The following is a 21403-nucleotide window of genomic DNA, read 5'->3' as shown; positions in this document are numbered from 1 at the left end:
TGACCTTCAGATTCCTCAACTGTCAAATGAGGATAATACTCTATACCTGAAAATGGTAGTGTAAGAATTAATGAAAAAATATAAGTAAATTTCCTGCAATATGGTACTCAACAAATGATATTATTTTTTCTTAGTTATATACTGAATTTATTGGTAGAGTTTGGTAGCAATCTGATGTTTTTTCAAACCTGATCTAAAAAAAAGCCCAAGCTGATAAATTATCAGGGGGTTATTTATATCTTCAAAAGAGAACTTGACATAGATTTCTCTGACACTTCAGAATCAGAGGAACCCTAAATGTGACTTTAAAGTATGGTAAAATTAACATAAAATTGTTTTAATAAATTTATCAAATGTGTGTATATTGTGCCATAAAACACTCAAGCACTTTTAAGTTTTGTTGACCAAGTGATGGTAAACAAAACTTTCATTGCCCTCAGGTTAGTGCTCTGTAGAGACTAAAACTTTCCCCTAGTAGAGCCAGGAAGCCCATTTCAACAACTTTTTAACATGTAGATCTTCTGTCCAGGGTCCAGATCTCCCAGGTTGACTTGATCACCCTGTTCAACTCAACTCACCTATGGGGCTTTAGTTCTTAACACGCTTTCACATATGTTCTCTCACTTGACCCTCCTGATGATAAGAAGAGCTAACATTTATGCTTTGTATCAGGCTATGTGATAAGGTCTCACTTAAGACAGTGACTCAATAAGATAAGTGACACTATTATTCTCAGTTTGATAGGAAAGAAAACCAAGACTCAGCAAAATTAAATAACCAGCCCAAGATCAAACAGTATTCAATAGAGCTCAGATTTGATCCTATGCAGGCTGACATTTGCCCATTCTTTTGACTGCTACTTATATGCAACCCGTGTGGGGGATTTTCCCATATGCAAGATGAGAAACCAAATTCAAGTTGAGTAAGTGACTTGCCTATGTTCACATTATTGGTAGTTGGTGGGCCTGGCTGGGACTCTCCTTGGTCTTCTAACTTCATGTCAAAGTACACTTTCCACAGCTCTATGAGCCCGCTGTTTAAACAGAAGAAGTCTTTTCCTGGGGCTCTGAGCAGTTTGAAGGGTTCCAGGAAATGGGCTGAGTGAGGCCAGGCCTGCTCATAGGCTGAGCCATGCCTTATGATGGGGCCCTTCTTTTAAAGGTTGCTTGTTTAGAGTGAGAGACAGGCTAGGAAAACCTTGATTTAATACTGGGGAGGGTGGGAAGTAGAGGGAACACACAATATGTGAAACGTTTGCAGTTATATCCTGACCTCTAGACTGAGCTTACAGTTCCTGAAATATCTTCTCCAACTACCTGGAAGTTTCTCCTTGTGTATCTTTAAGACTCAGCTCAAATACCTTCTCCTCTGTGGCATCTTTGCCAGTGTTTCCCTTCTCCCACACCCTGTGGTTAAAGTTGATCTCTCCCTTTCTCTGTGCCCTCATTACATCTCTGTTACAGCATAACTTGGAGATGGGGTGACTTTATGTTTTATCTACATGCCCATCTCTCCTTGTGACTGTGACTGCAAGGAAAGAGACTGTTTGAGTTGGAATGGTGCTTGGCAGTAAGTGCCTTTAAGTGTTTGCTGAGTTACATTGACTTTACTGTGGCTCATCCAGTCCCTACCTATTGATCTTATAAAATGGGCAGGTCCTCGCTGTAAATGGTTATTTCCTGAAACCTGGTGTTTGGGTGGAGCTGAAGGAATCTTTATTCATGCCTTTAAACTTGGAGCTGAGCCCACACAGCTTGTGCCCACCCTAGGGATTTCTGAGCCAAATGCTCATGGATTGTGGCATCTATTCCCAGCCGAAAGTTTGTATGATTTTTTTTTTTTGGGGGGGGGATGATTCATGACAATGAAGCTTATTGTTCTCTCATGTCCAAGTCAACAGTGTTTTTCATTATGCTCAGCTCTCAGTGACATGAGGGTTATTTAGTCAAAATGTGATTGACCAGCAGGTATATTAAAGTGTATCTTTTCTATGTTGTAAACATTTGAAAGTGACTGCAACACTTACCAATGGACACATTTTCCCTTCTTGGGCTCAGCAGTGTCTCTAAGCCACTCCTACTGCCACAGCTCTCTCAGACAAGACCAACCCAGGGGACCTGAGCTATAAAAGCTTCCTTAATCCTTATTAGTCAGTCCCAGACTCCTGGGGCCCACTACTAGTTGATTGAGGGCTAATTCATTCCAGAATACTATCTGCAAAGGGGAGTTGCTTACAGTACATATGTGATGTCATATGGAACCTTTAAGCAATTTACACTGGCTGTTTCAAAAGTGTAGAAAAATTGTTATTTTAGAGATCATAGTTAAAATTGTCCAGTGATTTATCGGTATAATGGTCCCTTTTATAAACTAGTCCTGTACATTAGCCATATGTGTGGCTTATTTGATCCCAGTGAATGGCTCCGTGTAAACCCTCACTTCCATCACTCTGCCTTCCACTCAACACCTGGCCGATTAGCAGGTCCTTCCACAAGAGCTCTTTCAAAAACAGCTCTTAAATCCATCTCTTCTCTCTAGTCATACTGGACTTCCTCCTAGTCTTCTAGCTGGAGAACCTATTAACAGGTTAAGAGCATGAATTCTGCTATCAGCTGTGTAACCTCAGGCAAGTGATGATTTCTCTGAGTTTCAGTTTCCCCATCTATAAAATAGGGATATTAATACTATACCTATCTTATGGGATTATTATAAAGATTAAATTATATTATTAATGTAAAGTAGTTGGAAGCAGCACTTCGCATAAAGTGAGACACTGGCAATTTTTCTACACTTTTGAAATAGAGTAATTATCATCATCATTATTATTCCTTGACTTCATACTTTCTCACATATCTGGAATGTTGTTAGCCTCTAGGTCACTTAGTTAACTGTATAACTTTCAGGTTTTACTTTAAAAGTAAATTTCTAGAGGAAACATTTTCTGAAGCCCTCCCTCCCACAATACAAAATCTGGGGTAAGGTGCTGATTGTTGTTTGTTGTTCCCTTAGCAACCTGTACTTCCTTATGCTATCACCCATCACATTATATTATACTGGACTGTTTCCCACCCATCTTTCCCATTAGAATTTGAGCTCCCTGAGTGCATTCTAGGTACCTGGCCCTTGGTCATTAATTGTCAAAGAAATGAAAGAATAAAAAATAATAAATAGTTCTTCTACTTGTGAAACTGTTCTTGAGTTTTGTTTTGTTTTAATCTTCATGAAACTATAAATATAATAGTCCCCTATGCTGTACATCTGAAACTAATCCTATCTAATAATAGACAAATATGCAAATTGACCATACCTCCGACACACCCACAAGCCATGCCCGCCATCCAATCAGAGCGAGTATGCAAATTAACCCAAACCAAGATGGCTACAGCCACAGAGAGCAAGGTTTCCTAGGTAACAGAGGAAGCCAAGCTTTCCTCCTGCCCTTGCCAGGCCTAAGCCTCCACTCAAGCTACAAAGTTTCAATTATAGAAGGTAAACAAATTCAAACAAATGGCGGCAGAATGGACCTTGAGAGAGCAGGCCAGGGTTGCCGCCAGCAACAGGGGAAGCAAAGCTTTCCGCACACCCTGGCCAGGCCCACCCGCTTAAGGCAACAAAGTTTCAATTATAACCCCAACAGAAATGGCTGCCGGCCTCGGAGGGAGCCCCAGGCTTGGCTCCGCTCCAGGCTACAAAGTTTCAATTGTAGAAGGAAAATAAATTCCAGATACCAGGGCCTCTGCTTGGGTTGCCAGGGGACGTGGCCGGCCTGCAAACCACCACAGGCCCCTCGCTCAGGCCGCCCCACACCCCAAGGGAACCCCTGCCTGATCCGGGACACCCTTCAGGGCAAACCAGCTGGCCCCCACCCCTGTACCAGGCCTCTATCCTATCTAATAAAAGAGTACTATGCAGATTGATCATCACTGCAACACACAATATAGCTGCCCCCATTTGGTCAAAGATCCTGCCCCCATGTGGACACAAGATGGCCACCACAAGATGGCCAGCAGGAGAGGGCAGTTGGGAGGCACCCGGCCTGCAAGGGAGGGCAGTTGGGAGGCACCCTGCCTGCAAGGGAGGGCAGTTGAGAGGGACCAAGCCTGCAAGGGAGGGCAGTTGGAGGTGATCAACCCTGCAGGAGAGGGCAGTTAGGGGTGACCAGGCCGGCAGAGGAGGGAAGTTGGGGGCAAACAGGCTGGCAGCAGAGTGGTTAGGGGGTGATCAGGCTGGCAGGCAGAAGCGGTTAGGGGCAATCATGAAGGCAGGCAGGCAAGCAGTTGGGAGCCAGCAGTCCTGGATTGTGAGAGGGATGTCCGACTGCCCGTTTAGGCCCGATCCTGGTGGGATCGGGCCTAAACGGGCAGTCGGACATCCCTCCAGGGGTCCCATATTGGAGAGGGTATAGGCTGGGCTGAGGGACAACCCCTCTCCGTGCACGAATTTTGTGCACCGGGCCTCTAGTACAAAATAATATTGAATGTAATCTATACTTGAAAATTTTTTTAATTAAAAAAATATATAGCAGCCCCCTATTATCCCAATTTTTACTTTCTGTGGTTTTAGTTAACCATAGTTCACCACAATATGAAAATATTACATGAAAAGTTCCAGAAATAAACAATTCATAAGTTTTAAATTGCATACTGTTCAGAGTAGAATAATGAAATCTCACATTGTCCTGTTCCATCCTGCACTGAACTTGAATCATCCCTTTGTCAGTGTATCCATGCTGTATATGCTATGGCCTATACTTAGTAATCACTTAGTAGATCAACTGTCATGTATTCAAGTGACCTTTATTTTACTTAATAATGGGCCCAAACTGCAAGAGTAGTGATGCTGGAAATTTGAATATGCCAAAGAGAAGCTGTAAAGTGCTTCCTTTAAGTGAAAATGTGAGTATCCTACCTAATAATAGACAAATATGCAAATTGGCCGTACCTTCACTATGCCCACGATTGGCCAGGAGGCGCGGGGGGGGGGCGGGACTCGGGGTGGCCGGGGTGGCTGATTGGGCCGGCGGGACACTGAGCTCGCATCGCCAGCGGCGGCGTGAGCTCAGCGTCTGCACCATGGCTGTGCTGCAGCACAGAAGGGGCCTCTGGGGCAGCGAGCCCACATTCCGCCATGTACCATCAAAAGCGGGGAGCTGTGTGTCCGCTCCAGCACCAGCAGACCCCCTGCCATCAAAAGCGGGGAGCAGGCTGCTAGCAGTGTCCACGGAGCGTGCTAGGCTTTGCGGGGCAGTGGATATGGCCTGGATGGCAGGTTAGGCCTAGGGGACCCTACACGTGCATGATTTAATCATGCACTGGGCCTCTAGTATACAATAAAATATGAGAGAGAGAGAGAGAGAGAAAGAGAGAGAGAGAGACCACAGTCACATAATTTTTATTATGGTATATTATAATTGTCCTATTTTATTTTAGTTGTTATTAATCTCTTACAGAGGCAAATTTATAAATTAAACTTTAGAGAGAGAGAGAGAGAGAGAACAGCATATATAGGGTTCAGTACTATCTACAGTTTCAGGCATCCACTGGGAGTCTTGGCATGTATTCTGCATGAATCAGGGGGACTACTGCATGTGTCACTTTCTTATTTTTCTCTAAGTCTACAGGTTCTTAGCCCCTTGTTAAAAATGAAGAGCAGTTTACTAGGAAGTGACCTATAAGAACAAGGCTCAGAATTTTCTCAAATCACATTGAGCATGCAGTCAGTGTAGGTATTTGCTGAAAACTAGCTGCAGGCAATTTTATCTTCTCATCATCTTTCACCTGCTTAGCCATTTCTCTTCTTGTTTAGTAACTGTATGCTTAGAGAAATGTGACATCTTTTTAACATCAAGCTGAATATAACAATCTTTTTAACAATATGAAGAAGGTAGCTAGAATTGACTGTATTTGTGTTAGAAGATATGAATTTATTTTCACTCACAGATGGTCTTACTCTTAAGTCTCTTAGCAATCTGTTAAATGTTTCCAGTTTCATGAATTCAGATGGAAATCATTTAGCACCTTTTAGAAATCCATGGGGAAAGCTGCTGTTAGTCCTGAATCCCTCCTCCTTTGAATACTCCCTCTCCTTTTTATAGCCATATTTATTGGCTGGGTGTATTCCCAACAGGTGAGTCAGCCACAGTAGAGGTAATGTATCATGGTAATCTCTCTGGGTAGCCCATAAGAGTGAGCTGCTACCCAGCTGGCATCGCTTAGTGGTTGAGCATCGACCTATGAACTAGGAGGTCATAGTTCGATTCCCAGTCAGGGCACATGCCCAGGTTGCAGGCTCGATCCCCAGTGTGGGGCATGCAGGAGACAGCTGATCAATGATTCTCTCTCATCATTGATGTTTCTTTCTCTCTCTTTCTCCTTTCCTCTCTGATATCAATAAAAATATATGTTTTAAAAAAAGAATGAGTTACAGACATCTTTGTCACCACTGATGCTCATTCATTGCCACTTCTAATTTGGGGCTGCTGCCTGTTGCCTACAATTTTGCACCTCACTTTTTCCTACCAAGTTTACCTCAGGTTCTTTTTTCTTAAAATATATTTTATTGAATTTTTACAGAGAGGAAGGGAGAGAGATAGAGAGTTAGAAACATCGATGAGAGAGAAACATCGATTCAGCTGCCTCCTGCACACTCCCTACTGGGGATGTGCCCACAACCAAGGTACATGCCCTTGATCGAACCTGAGACCCTTCAGTCCACAGGCCGGCGCTCTATCCACTGAGCCAAACTGGTTAGGGCTACCTCAGGTTCTTGATGATCCTCACTGCCTCAGATAGATGTTCTCAGCTGGCCTGCACATTAGTTCTGCAGGGTCCAGGCCCTGCCCCATCATTGTCAGTTCCTTGAGGAGAGGGGGGACATAAATCTTCTGCTCTTATTAGCTCTGTGGGCCAAGAGTTGGAAACAGGGCCATGTTGGAGACCTTCCTAGAAAAGGGGTTGGTGCATCTAAAGGCAGGATTGGAAGGGAGAATTTTAGTGTGCTTCTCATTCAGGGCTTAAATGACTATTTCTAGAGAGATTCAGAGACCATGGGCTAGACACTATGACTCTAAGGACTTGGTAAGATTCTATAAACTTGGTTACATCCACATGGTTGTTAGTTTGTCATCCCTTTATAATTTCCTTATAGTGATCAGGAAAACAGGGAAACAAATAAACAAAAATACCCTATACAATATCAAGGAACTATAAGCTTATGCGGGGTTAGGTGGCAAAAAGAGGAAATGCTGGGAAAACTTTAAGACTAATGTGGGGTGAGTCGCGGAGGGATAGCTTTGTGGTTGATGTACTGAGAGGGGAGGAAAACATTGCTAAGTCTGGGGGTGAGGAGCTTGAGAACTTGTCTGTACTGCAAAGGGACCCAACATGGACATTTTTTTACCCGGTCAGGCAAAACTATTCTAACAGCAATGAAAAATAAAGGACTAAGTTATCTCAAGGCAAGGAAGAAGGAAGAATATAGGTGTACGTTCTACCAAGTGAGGAAAGACACAAGAGAAAATTTCTAAGAGGTGGCAGCTGTGGTCCAGATGTTTTCTAGCAAGCAAATGAAAGAATTAGAAAACACGTTACAAACTCCTCTGAGTGTATAGAAAACAGCCTGCCTTGCTTTGACTGAGGATGAAAAGACCTACAAATTGTAAAGATGCCTAGAAAAGTTAGGCATAGCAGACACTGTTGTTTGTCTATCCGATATTCATCTCCTTCCTACTTCCTAACAGCAACATGATTTTGTTTGAGAATTTATTCTTCCTTACGAAGCCATTTTGCTTTATGGAAAGCTGGGCCTCTCTTCCTATCTCCAGAGGAGAGTTTAAGACTACGATGACAATCCCATTCCCAAAGGCTGTGATTGGTTTACAAAAGGACCAAATCTACCAACAAGATAAGGAAGACTGAAGAAAGGCTTTTGGGTTCATTCCTAAGAAAGAAACATGGGGGAAAATGGTCCTTTTTCCTCTAGATAATGTCGTGTCTGGATAGAATACCTGAATTAGCAGCCATTTGCCATAAGTCTGCTGATGAACTCGATATATAAAGTGAGCAGAGGCCAGGAAATTGTAGAGAGGCTGAGCTGGGGCCCTGCTGTACTACATCTGGGGGAAGCCCCTTCTCTGGACTTAATTAAGCCCCTTTGAGTTGGGGCTTTCTTGTATCTGTATCCCAAAGAGTCCCAACCAACAGAGAAGACTTCCATCTCCAATGGGCTCTCCTTAGATCATGGTACTCTTGACCAATGCCATAGCATCTCCCTGGTCCAGGAATTTGCAAACTAGGTCTGAAATCTTTGTCTCAGAGTGCTACTTATTTCTCCTAAAACTTAATTTGCTTTCTATCACATGTAGGGAGTAAGGATGGGAGGAAAGGTGAGTTGAGGAAATTTTCCTCAGAGATCCCAAAGTTCAGAGGAAAAAAAATCGACACTTACTTTTCCAAAAGTGCAGGCAGGGCTGAGGTGACAACAGGTAGATTGCCTTTCCCACTGGACGATTCTGACTGAACGGAGACAGAGAATTGAGGATTAGAGAGAAAGGAAGAAACTGGGGCTGCTGGGTGTCTGATGATACTGGGGGTAGAGGGGCTATTGCTCCTCTTCTTTCCCTTTCCTCACTCCTGACATTCTCTAACCTTCACTTGATACCGACTCTTTTCTCAGGTCTTCTCTGACCTCCTTTCTTAGGTGATGTTTACCTCTGGGGCACATGCAACTTGCAACTTTTACTTTTCCTCTTTGAGTTTTGTTGAGCAAAGAGAGTTTCCATTTGAGGCTCTGTTCTGGAGGGGAGCCATCCATTTTTCTCTGTCCCTTTTACTGACTTGGATTAAATACCAGTGGGCCTCCTACTAAACACAGACCCCAAGGTCCCTGGGATAGATTCATGCAAGCCTATCACTGCCCTGGAGATATAATTCTCAGGAGATGCCTGTCCTTACCAAAAGCTCAAGCCATCATAAAATTCTTATGATAAATATCCAAGGACTATTACATTGTTTTGTTGCAATGGATTTGATTTAAACAATGGTTCTCAACTCTGGCTGCATATCAAATCACCTGGGGGAGATTTTTGAAAGTACTGGTCCAATCCAGAATCTTGGGGTGGGCCCCAGTGTGGAATGTTTAGCACCACGTCATTTGAATGTATAGCCCTGGTTGCCCCTAGCCTAAAGGAATATATTTGGAAACCACATTTATACATTTAGTATAGTATGGGAAATAGGTCCTTTAAATTTTCTCCACTCAAATTATCTCACTTTTTAAAGGAGCTTAGGGAGGCCTAGTTAGTATGTTTCTTTAAAGCATACTAACTAGCCCTCCCTAAGCTCCTTTAAAAAAATTTTTTAGGCTCCTTTGGTTTAGTGGATGATCTGGGAGTTTATGTTGATTTCAAAGATGATTGAAACATTCAAGGCAGGAAGAGGTGAAAGAAGTTTATGAGTTATTGCCACCTCTTGGCACAATAGAGCTTGAATCTACTTCACCTATTGCTTACATATCAGATTGTTTCTTTACAGAGTACTGCTAGTCATGGACATGGCATGGAGGAACAACTGGAGAAAGAATTAGAAGTGTTAGACAGGATTAAGCAGGTTCACAAAGACTGGGGAGCTGGAAAATATCTTGTTATATAGGAACTGTCTTTGTTTAAAAAAAATTGAAATTGATTTTTTTTTCTGATTATAAGTAATACATTCTTATTATAGAACTATAAGATGGCATCAAGGTCTCTGGAGGCTTTGAGTCTTTGCCTGATCCAATTAGTCAGAAACGGCCTTTAACACTGTCCTGCACTAGAGATTGAGAGGTATAGAGGATCTACCTAAAACAGTGATGGGCAACCTTTTGAGCTTGGTGTGTCAAACTTCGCCAAAAAACTGAGCATAACTCGGGTAGTGTGTCACTTTGAAGAAAAAACTAACTCCAAGACTCTAGTTGCAAATGTTTCATCCTCAGGAGCAGCAAATGTTTCATCCTCGGCATGCGGCCGCGTGTCATCAGAAATGGCTACGCGTGTCAGTGCTGACACGCGTGTCATAGGTTCGCCATCACTGACCTAAAACATAGTCACAAACCCAAACAGACAACCAAAATGAGGAAACAAAGAAACAACCCTCAAATGAAAGAACTAGTGAGTTCTCCAGAAGAAGAGAGAAATGAAGCAGAGATAAGACATTGATCTGAAACAGAGTTCAGAGTAATGATGTTTAAAATGCTCAACTGTATGAAAAAAGATATAGTAACTATGAAAAAAGAACAGTCTGAAATAAAGAATGACATGACAGAAATAAAGAACACATTGGAAGGAATACACAGCAGATTAGGGGAAGCTGAGGATCGAATCAGTGAATTAGAAGACAGAGTTGAAAATATCACTCAATTAGAGAACCAAAAAGAAAAAAACAATTAAAAAACAGGAGGATATCTTAAGGGAGCTGTGGGACAATGTGAAACGTAACAATATTAGAATAGTAGGTGTGCCAAAAGAGGCAGAAAGAGAGAAAGGAATAGAAAAGGTGTTTGAAGAAATAATGGTAGAAAACTTCCCTAACCTAGTAAGGAAAAAGTCACACAAGTTCAGGAGGCACAGAGAACCCCAAACAAGAAGAACCCAAACAGACCCATGCCCAGACACATCATAATTAAAATGCCAAAAATTAAAGACAAAGAATCTTAAAGGCAGTAAGAGAAAAGAAAACTGTTACCTACAAAGGAGTTCCCATAAGGCTTACACCTGATTTCTCATCAGAAACTCTGCAGGCCAGAAGGGAAATGCATGAAGTACTCAAGGTAATGGAAAGCAAGTATCTGAAACCAAGATTACTATATCCAGCAAGGCTATCATTCAAAATAGAGAGTCAAATAAAGAGCTTCCTAGACAAAAAAAAAAAAAAAAAAAAGGCTAAAGGAGTTTATCACCACCAAGCCAGCATTACAAGAAATGCTAAAGGGATTGCTGTAAGGGATTGCTGAGAAGAAACAGAGAGAGAAACCATTTTAAATACAGAATTAAAATGGCTATAAATAAGTACCTCTCAATAATAACCCTAAATGTAAATGGATTAAATGCTCCAATCAAAAGGTATAGGGTAGCTGAATGGATACAAAAAGATGACCCAACTATATTCTGTCTACAAGAGACCCACCTCAAAACAAAAGACACACACAGGATGAAAGTGAAGGGATGGAAAGTAATTTTCCATGCAAATGGAAAAGAAAAAAAAAAGCTGAGTAGCAATACTCATACCTGACAAAGTAGACTTTAAAAGCATCATGCTAAGCGAAATAACCCAGTTGGAGAAAGATAAATATCCTATGATCTCACTCATTTGTGGAATATGATGAACAACATAAACTGATGAACCAAATAGAGCCAGAGAGGAAAAAATATACTAGAATATAATAGAAGTAATCCTGTTATTTGCAGGTCTTTAATATTTCCTACAACTGTTGTGATATCATACTATGTTAGTATAGTTTTGGTAATATTATTATACTTAAAATCCTTTTATTCTTGAAATATTAATGTTTATTGCATGTAATATTATTATATGTAAGATCATTTTCTTGAATAATTGGTGTTTATTGCATGTAACATTATATTTAAAATAATTTTTCTTGAGATATTAATGTTTATTTCATGTAACACTATTATATTTAAGATCGTTTTTCTTGAAATAAAAAAACCTGAAAAAAAGAAGTTAAAAATCACCTGTGGTTTTATCATTGCCTATAGATAACCATTATTAATAGTTTTACATATATGCTTCCAGAATTTTCTTTCTACACCTAGAAAATTACTTTTAAAAAACTACAAAGCAGAATTATACTGTATATATTGTTTTTGTATTTAACTCCTTTTTACTAATTTGAAAATTTTTTCATGTCAATAAATACAGGGTGGGGGAAAAGTAGGTTTATAGTTGTTCATATGGAAAATAATACAATAATTAATAAACAATAATATAACACTAAACTCTGTTTCATGTACTCACAACTGTAAATCTACTTTTGCCCCACCCTGTATTTATAGTCTAATCATCATTTTTAGCAACTGCATATAGAAACTTCTTATAGGGATGTCCATAATTTATTTAACCAATCTCTTAGTAATGGACATTTGAATAGTCCCCATATTTTCATTGTTAAAAACAAGATTGCAAAGAATCAAGACAGAATAACATTGGGTTTAAGAATTCAAGCTTTGGAAAAAGTGAGGCAAAGAGAGATGAAATAACTTGTCTAATGCCACAAGCTAAAAAGGGGAAGTCATAGTTGGAACTCAGATCTGGTGTTACTTTGAAGTCCAAACTCTAAAACACTGTGACATTCTTTAGCCAGTTCTGGTAGAAATTTTGTTCCTACCCCCAATTTTTTATATGTCAAAATTGCAACTTTGTAAAATTTGAATGTGTTTGAAAGTGACTGAAAGTATAAAAAAATTAAAATAAAATGAATTGTTGGTTTTTTAAAGAATACACGCTCTAGAATCAGAGAGCCTATGGTTCAAAGCTCAGCTCTACCACTACAAAATGTAGCTCAGGTGTTGAAGCCCATTGCAGAGTGGGACAAAATCGTACCCACCTTGGATGGTGTGGTTTAAGCATGAAAAAGGATACCACTTACTATCTTCTTCTCAGGGCAGTGGAAGACATGGAGCCTGGTCTAAATTGGGCTTTTTAAGCCTATGGCCCAGAATCTGTGCTGGGAATGAACTCACCTTATTGACTTTGCCTGCACCTAGGTCACCCACATAGTAGTGAGTCTGAGGGAGAGGTCAAATAGGGTCAGCTGGCAAACATGATCATACTCACCAGGGCAGGTAAGGAGGGGATGGGTGATGAGCTTGGAGGCTGACTGGGCAGGTTCAGGGCATTAAACTTGGGAACCACAGCAACGCTGACCCTCCGGCGGGGCATGTTCTATAGAAAGAGAAGTGACCAGGCTCACTATCATGAAGGGAGCCGCACCCACCATTCAGAAAGGCCCTGAATATACCTACTCATTCCTACTGCTGTAATAACATTCACTGGATAGTTTTGCTTTGGGGTAATGGTGGTGGTGGGAGTTGGTATGGAGAGTAGCCAAAGTTGACACAACTTTTCTGTTAGTGGAGAGTGATGTCTCAGCATGTTTCTATTTTAGGTTATTAAATCCTGAAGAAATTTAACAGAAATGACCCCCAGTCCCTGGGTAACATCTTTGATGGTGTATGAAAACTATAGCAATACCAAGGTTTATGCATCATTTTATGTTCATTTAAGGGATGTTATAGTCAGGAAAACTATGAGCAAGAGAAGGCTGGAGGATGAGCTAGAAGGTATGGGGAGCCAAATTAGAGACTCTGTCCAGAGGTTCTTTCCCCCACCCCCACCCACCGTGAGTCCAGGAATGAATGATCTCTTGGGTGACTGTGGAAACTTCTGTTGTACTTTCTCCAGGAGCCCTGGTATCCCTTGAACATGCATACCTTTCCCAGAGAGAGGGACATGGACCGCGCTGTGCGAGGAACCCCGTCTTCTGCAACAGGAGGGAACAGAGAGAACTCAGGCAAGTTTTTCAGAGTAGCCTCCAGCAGGGAACAGATAGTTAGAAACTAAACCATGGCATCTACGGGCCAGAGGCCTCATGTCCTGCTCCTCTCAGATTCTCTGCATATTGCATCATCACTTCTGTAATGGCCTGTATTTTTGGAGCAGGCACTTTTCCTATGAGGAAGGAGAAAGTATTTTTTCCTACTAGAGCTCAGGGAAAAACAGACAAACTTCCTTGATTTCTTTCTCTGCTGTTTTGATGATTGTTTTTTTCTTGTCTAAAGATGCAGACCTTGGAAAATCTATGGGAGGCTCGGAGTCACCTCTGCCATGGGTGTTGAGGGTCTCATCTCAGATTGTGTGCAAGCGCAAAGCCCAGCGCCCAGATAACTGAGGTTGACTCTGGTTGCAAGGAGGCTGCAGGGTCAGCTTAGTTTCAGTTCTCTTTTCTTTTCTTGTATCTGAGTACTTCAATTTCTGTTCTTGTAGATTCAGCTATTCTTTTAGACTAATGTATGCTTTATCTTTTTCCAGCAAAAAGTATTTGTGGTTAAAGGGTTTGAAGTGTCCTAGTCAGCCAAAATAGCAGAACCAGAAAAATATTCTTTATATATGAAGAGTTCATACAAATTAATAAAATACTAATTGTATAAGTAAGCAAAAGTTATAATTAGAGAATTTATGAAAGTGGAAATACAAATGTCTAGGGAACATTTGAAAAGGTCAAAAAATACAAATTAAAACTATGAGATGAGATACAATTTTGACCCATCAAAGTCAAAGATATTTTTTAAAGGAAAGGGCAAAAGTGTCAATAGCACAATGAATTGAGCATTATTGTAACTCATTAAATGGAAATATCAATGGGTTATTTGAAAATAATTTGCTTTAAGAGCCTTATAAGTATGTTTTTCCCATGACTAATAGTTACACTTCTAAAATCTATCTTAAGAAAAAAATTCAAAATGCAGACAATCTGCATGTTTTATATTTAGAAAAAAAAATAGGCCTCATATTTTTCTTTTAAATGTGTATTACTTCTCTTGAAATCAGAGGTATTTTTATTTCACTGTAGTCTTTAGAGTCTCAGGCAAAGACAAAGATTGCCAGAAACCATGTAAAGGCTTACAAACAAACACTGTATATTAGGGAATGGTCATAGAGTATCTGATGGACACACCTGTTGGGTGGGTGCTGGCCCCTCTGTATGAGCCAAGCTGAGGTATAGCTTGAAAAAACAGTGGAGTGGGAACAAATGTCTGAAACATTATTCACCATTCAAGACTCAGCTACCTGCTCCCTTCTTACTGTAGGCACTTTCTCACCACCCCCCAGACTGAAGCGGGGGCTGTGCAGTGTGCTCCCCATGGAAGTCTGCTTACTTCTGTCACAGCACTGGCTACTCTGCCCTGCTCTCCCCACAGGTTTGGGAGCTCCTTTTGGTCAGGACTGTGTGCCCTTTACCTCTCTATCATGTGGGCACACCAAAGGTGCTAATCAACGTCTGTAGAATGAATGGGTACCTGCTCATTTCATAAATCTTGGCTAAGGTGGTCCACAGGGGACACTGCACCTTGTAGGACGATAATACGAGAGCCAGGTACTAGGGTTTCTTTGATGGCAACTTCCCCAACTTCCAGCTCTGACAGGCAGTGGTTTGTTAGAGGCCCAGGCGCATGTGGGTCAGGAACCTCGCTGCCAAGATCCAGAGCAGACATTCTGGAGCTGGGAAGCATCAGTGATATTCCCCAGGAAACTTGTGAAACCTCCTGTTTATAAAGGTTTCTCCATCTGTTACAGTTTCTGTACTTTCTCTCCTCCCGCTCTTGGTAACACGGATGTTTGCATTCCACGGGGATTCCTGTCCCTAAAATGTCTGTTTTCTCCCACTGACACCACCAGCATCAGCCAGAGCCTAAACCCTGGCAGCCTAAGGAGACTTTCTGTTTCAAGGCACTGTCCTCCTCCTGCGATGCTCAGGAGCCTCTTAACCCGCCTCCATGCCTTAGTGTCTGTCCTTCCCTCAAGCATTACCCACCCTCAAGTCAGATAGATCTTTTCAAAATACAATCTGACAATGTTGGGTGATGTCAACTCACCAGTGACTCCTTTATTGCCTAAGGGACAAAGGCCTGGCATGTGGCCCTGATGTACCAAGTCTCACCTTCAGCCTGTCATTATCATACCTCAACCCTGCAACCACACACCTCTCTGTACATACTGTTAATACCACCAGGATGTGTTTCTCCCTTTTGCCTGAAGAACTCCTATTTTTACTTTAAAATACTGCCCAGACACTTTCCTTGACTACCTCAGCCTGCCCCCCTCCTCTGTGCTCCTATAGCAATTTTATAGAAACTTTTTTAAAAGAGTATTTCTTTAAAACATTTGTCTTGCTCATGAGTCTACTATTCATCTCAGCAGTATCTCCCTGAGCCAGGCTCTCACTCCCTCTTCACTACCCAGACTTCATCTTCCACCTGGGCTGTTGTAATAGCAGCTTCGTGGCATTCCCTGTCTCTGGCTTTGCCCAGGAATGTACTGGCCTTACAATAGTCAGAGGGACCCTCCTAAACTCCGCATATGATCATGTCATTTCCCTGACTAAAATCTTTGGTTGGATCCCTAATGCTTTCCAGGATTCAGTCTAAAGTATGTGTTCACCCCCTGAAGGAGGCCCCAAAGCACAAAGGGTCTGGGGTCTCTCATTTCACAAAGTGGAGTGAGCTCTCACAAACTGTGGGCTTCAAGTCAGAGTTAGCTGCTCTGGTTCTCTGTGTCACAGTTGCTTTGGGGCCATTCATGTTTGGCCCCTTTGGAGCAGCTGCTGGAAGCCTCTGTGGGCAGCATTTGGCAGGGGCAGTGAACCTTGCACAGTCTGAAATGCATCCTGGGGCAGCCCTGTTAGGTGCAATTCCAGCCTGGAGACATCAGGGACCCACATTGCAGGCCCAAGATGAGGGCAGGCCTCTGGTTCCTTACCAGAGGGACCGCAGCTGCGGCTTGAATTCTGATTCGCCAGTTTTTTAAATTCCATGAGCTCTGCATGGTCCTTCTCATACGTCCTCTTCAGGTTCTCCACGTACTGCATCATCACCTCTGTTGCCTTTGACATGCGCTTTTCCTGCAGGAAAGGAGAGCGGGAAACACAGGCATTTGGGGTAAAGGCTCATCAGCACTTGTTTGCACTGGATGAGGCTCTGGGCTGGGTGAATCAAAAGGATACAGGGACCAATTAGACATGACCCTGCCCTCCAAGAGTTTGCTGCCCACCATGTGAGCTGAGACAGGGTTGCAGGCACCTGCACTCAGAGAACAAGAACAAGCACAGCCATAAAGCTTCAGGTGATGGCAGGTGGAAGAGAATCAGCTCTGCTCACAGAGAATGGGTCAGGGAGCTTCATGGAGATGGAGTGAAGTAGCTGTAGGGTGTAGGCAGAAGCTGGGCATTTAGACATGGACATAAGGGACAACGAGCATTCTGGACAGAGAACTCTAAGAGCAAGGATACAGAGACAGGAAACCATAGGCCTTGTATCTGGGTAAAGGATTTACCCTCCAAACAGAAGTCCTTTGGAGAGTGAAAGGGAGTGCTAGTAAGAATTATGCTGAGATCAAAGACCTAAGTATAAGACCTTTACAATACTTAGGTCTTATACTTAAACAATAAATTACATAGAAGACAACATAGGTACTAAACTTATGGGCATTGGTATTAGAGAGGATATTATGAATTTGATCCCAAAGGCAAGGGAAGCAAAAGCAAAAATAAATGAATGAGACTATATCAAACTAAAAAGCTTCTGCAGAGCAAAAGAAACCATCAGCAAAACTAAAAGGCAAGCAGCCGAACGGAAGTGATACCTCCAATAAGAGGCTAATATCCAAAGTATATAGAAGATACATACAACTCAACAACAAAACAATCTAATTAAAAAAATGGGTAGAGGACCTGAACAGATACTTCTCCCAAGAAGGCATACAAATGGCCATCAGATGTATGAAAAGATGTTCAACTTCACTAGCTATTAGGCAAATGCAAATCAAAACCATAATGAAATACCATCTCACACCTGTTAGAATTGTTATTATCAACAAGACAAGAAATAACAAGTGTTAGAGAGGTTGTGGAGAAAAAGGAACCCTCATTCATTTCTGGTGGGAATGTAAACTGTTACAGCCGCCATGGAAAACAATATGGAGGTTCCAAAATAAATTAAGAATAGAGCTACCAATATGACCTGGCAATACCTCTTCTGGGCATCTATGTGAAAATTTTGAAAACATTTATTTGTAAATATTTATATGTACCTCTATGTTCACTGCAGCATTATTCATGGTAGCTAAGACATGGAAACAACTTAAGTCTCCCTCAGTAGATGATTGGATAAAGAAGTGTGGTATATACATACAATGGAATACTGCTCAGCCATAAGAAAAGACGAAATACTGCATTCATTATAAGATGTATGGATCTTGAGAATATCATGCTAAGTGAAACAAGTCAAACAAACAAGAACCATATGATTTCACTCATATGTGGGATATAAAACAGAAAGCAATAAATTAACAAAAACAAACAAACACTCATAAATACAGATAATAGTATGGTGGTTACCAGAGGGAATGGGGTACAGGGAGGTAGAAGAGGGTAAACAGGGTCAAATATATGGTGACAGAAGAAGATTTGACTTTGGGTGGTGAGCACACAATGCAATATTCAGATGATGTGATATAGAATTGTACCCTTGAAACATATAATCTTATTAACTAATGTCACCCCAATAAATTTAATAAAAATTTTTAAAAAGAATTATGCTGAGACAATAGGCAAATACTAGGACTGTCTGGAAAACTAGGGATGTACAGGCCATCCCACTTATGTAGGAATCAGCAAGTTGGGTTTGTTCACAGTAAAGGCAGTTAGGGCTGGTTTATGAAGGGCCTTGTCTTAAAGTAAGGGAGTGACATAATCAGGCCACCAGTGGAAATTAGACTGATGGAGTGGGACTGGTGGCAGTAAGGTGTGTCTGTAGTCTGGTGGAACTAGAGAGAGAGGTGAGGACTTAGACTCAGAAGCTAGGGGTAGGAAGCCATTTGGAGATGGGTAAAGACTGAAGTGAGCAACACACGTGGGCCTAGAAACATGTTTGGGAGAGCTGTATAGATCAGAAAGATTTTTCTCTGCTTATTCCCCTTGAATCCCCCAGAGTGCCTAGCCGAGGGCCTGCCTAACCGCAGAGGGACATGCTCAGTGACCGTGCCCTAGAAAAGTTCCCTATATCCGTGAGCTGAGACCAGCCACTTCCTTTGAGCTCTTCCTTTGTGGCTGCTCCCAGCTGGATTGACTTCCTGGGTGCTGCTGCTGAGTCAGGAGCTTTTTCCCCTGGAAGACAGAGGGGTGGGACAGCCAGTGTCTTGTCCTTCCTTTGTTCTACAAGCACTGCCCCAGGAACACCCTGCTGACGCAGTCAGTGCAGCAGGACATGGGTCCACGGTAATAGCAGCAGTGATACCAACATCCAGGTGTTTTACACGTATGTCAGCAACCCTATATGGCAGATACTACCAACAGCCACATGTTTTGTTGGAGAAGCTGAAGCACAGAGAGCTCAGTAACTGGCCCAAGGCCACACAGTGAACCCTGGTGGAGGCAAGATCAGATCTCAGGCAGCCTGATCCTACACACCATCCCGGATCAGGGCAGTCTCTGTGTGCTTCAGGACTGCCATGTGGCTGAGAGGGAGCCCAGCCGGGGCCCCAGCTCTGCCACTACTCCTGCTGTTACTTTTATGAGACTTCATGTCTTCATCGGGGGATAAGGATATTTACTTTACAGGGTTGCTGCAGGGATTAAATGAAACAGAGCCGTTTTTCCTAAAGCATGTTTTGCCAAATACTAGTTCCATGGGAGCTGAGTAGGTATATTTTATGAGACAAATAAAAGGAGTGGTGTTGGATCTTCAAATTTGGGAAATACAGAGGTAAACTTAAACAGGCTTCCTCACTATACGACTTCTTAAAGGCTTGATTATTGCAATATGCTTTAGAAATCTCCAAGAAAAGAAGGGAGTATGTATGTGCCCACAGAAACTTTTACAGGGAGCACTTGAGGGTTTAGTGGTCCACCAAAAACACCCTGAAAAAGACCACAATAATGTACATAGACTGCCTGGCACAGAGGAAGCCATCAATCAGTGGTATTTGTAGTTGTCACTGCTTATATTATTGCTTTAGTTACTGCGGGCAGAGCAGAGCCAGTCAGCAGGGCTGGGAGCTGGCGAGGCTCACCTGGCGGACGGCCCCCACCATCTCAGCGCGGCTGGAGAGGCGGGCAGCCAGGCGGTGCAGGACAGCGATGTCCTCCAGCAGCTTCTGGTAGGTCTCCCGGTGCTCACAGTGGTGCCAGAGTGAAGCTGAAGACTGAAAAATGAGAAGGAAATCACCCAGGGTCCTCACAGGATGAGCCCCAGTCCCCGTCCTGCCTGAGAGGAGCAGGGCTGGGGCTACCGCTTCCTCTGGGCACTGGAGATGCCCCATGTGGACACTCTATACTTGGCTGGCCTAAGAGAAGGGAATCACATCTGGGTCTCTGGTTTCCAGTCACCCAGCCCCCTCCTGAGAAGATTCTAAGGGCTCAGTGGCCTTACACACTGCCCTGAGGTCACCAGTCCTTCAGGATCTCTGCCTCAGCTCCACTCAGCACTCTGAGAAAGACTGTCTGGCTCAGGGCCTTGGCCTGATTTCTCATTTCAGGAAACTACTTGGTGACTGAGAAAAGCAGGGTACCCAGCATGGCCCTTGAAGGTAGTCCTAACTCCAAGGATTCCCAGTCAGGCTCCACAATTACCATAATGGAAGTTTTGAAGTTTTCCAGTTCCTTCTCAGTATCCTCTTCTGTCAGGTTGCGTTCCCTTTCAGCCTGGTTAATTCTAGATTCCAGGGTGTAGCTGTCATTTCTAAAGGCCAAGGACAGTTGTACAAACACGTTCTGTTGGGAACAAGAGTGTGGGAGAGGTGCTAGGAGGAGTTATTGCAGGGAACGCGGGCAGCTGCAGGTGTGTTTCTTGTATGAGCATTTTACATCAGCTCCTGGACCAGTCACCAAAGTAACAGTGCACACTGTGAAACTCTCCCTTACGGCCAACTGCACCAAGAATGGTGAGCTAGTAACCCGAGGTCCATGCTAGGTCCTTCCCAGGACCAGAGACCAAATGCATTTTACTGAGGAATAATAAGAGAATAACACTTTGCTTTTCCCTGAACTTCAAGGAAATAACATCCTGTATTTAGGTTTAGATAAACTTGGGCCAACACAGCTGATTGTGTAAGCAGTTTGGATTCACGCTAGGATTTATTACATGTGGGTTTTGGAGGTTTCACATGAAACCACTATAAACATAATTTGAGATATAAGCCTTGTTGACTTGAAGCAAACTTCAACCAGCATCTTGCCTGAGTATTCCAAATCCTCCACTGAAAGCAGCTATGAGCTGCCAGGAGATGGAGTAAGGCCAGGTATGATTCTGTCAAGAGAAACTTTCTGGAACAAATATTCCATGCCAAAAAGGCAGCCTGCATGAATGAACTTTGAAAGGTGTACTGACCAGACATGGAATTCCTGGAATAATAGGAAACTACTGGGGAGGAGAAGTAGACAGATGGACTACACAGGAAGGAAGCAATGGCCTTCGTTTTACAGCTTTCATTGCCAGCCTGAGTCAAGTGGTAGCAGATTTATACCATTGGGGTGAGAGAACTCGGCCTGAGCTTCTGAAGTTCATGTAACAAGGCCTACAATGGGCAGAAATCTCTAGACAGAGAACTGAAGGCCCTGAACTTACCCAATGGTGACG

At 42.5% G+C, this 21403-nt stretch overlaps 1 protein-coding gene across 6 annotated transcripts in view; it reads right to left on the bottom strand.

Moving 5' to 3' along the window:
- IRAG1 (inositol 1,4,5-triphosphate receptor associated 1) overlaps positions 1–21403 on the bottom strand; it is a 114415-nt gene that overhangs the window by 13345 nt on the left and 79667 nt on the right. For all 6 annotated transcript variants that reach the window (XM_079788888.1, XM_079788889.1, XM_079788892.1 and 3 more), the window contains 6 exons: positions 20398–20538; positions 19839–19970; positions 16530–16671; positions 13484–13533; positions 12828–12935; positions 8446–8513 (listed from right to left, as the gene is read on the bottom strand). In XM_079788888.1, the coding sequence (XP_079645014.1) occupies positions 8446–8513; positions 12828–12935; positions 13484–13533; positions 16530–16671; positions 19839–19970; positions 20398–20538 (641 nt within the window). The remainder of the gene's footprint in view (positions 1–8445; positions 8514–12827; positions 12936–13483; positions 13534–16529; positions 16672–19838; positions 19971–20397; positions 20539–21403) is intronic.

This window comes from Cnephaeus nilssonii (genome assembly GCF_951640355.1).
Source record: "Cnephaeus nilssonii genome assembly, chromosome: 13".
Taxonomy (NCBI): Eukaryota; Metazoa; Chordata; class Mammalia; order Chiroptera; family Vespertilionidae; genus Cnephaeus; species Cnephaeus nilssonii.
The sequence above is the reverse complement of the archived record's forward strand: the minus strand, read 5'-3'. Positions and strand labels throughout refer to the sequence as shown.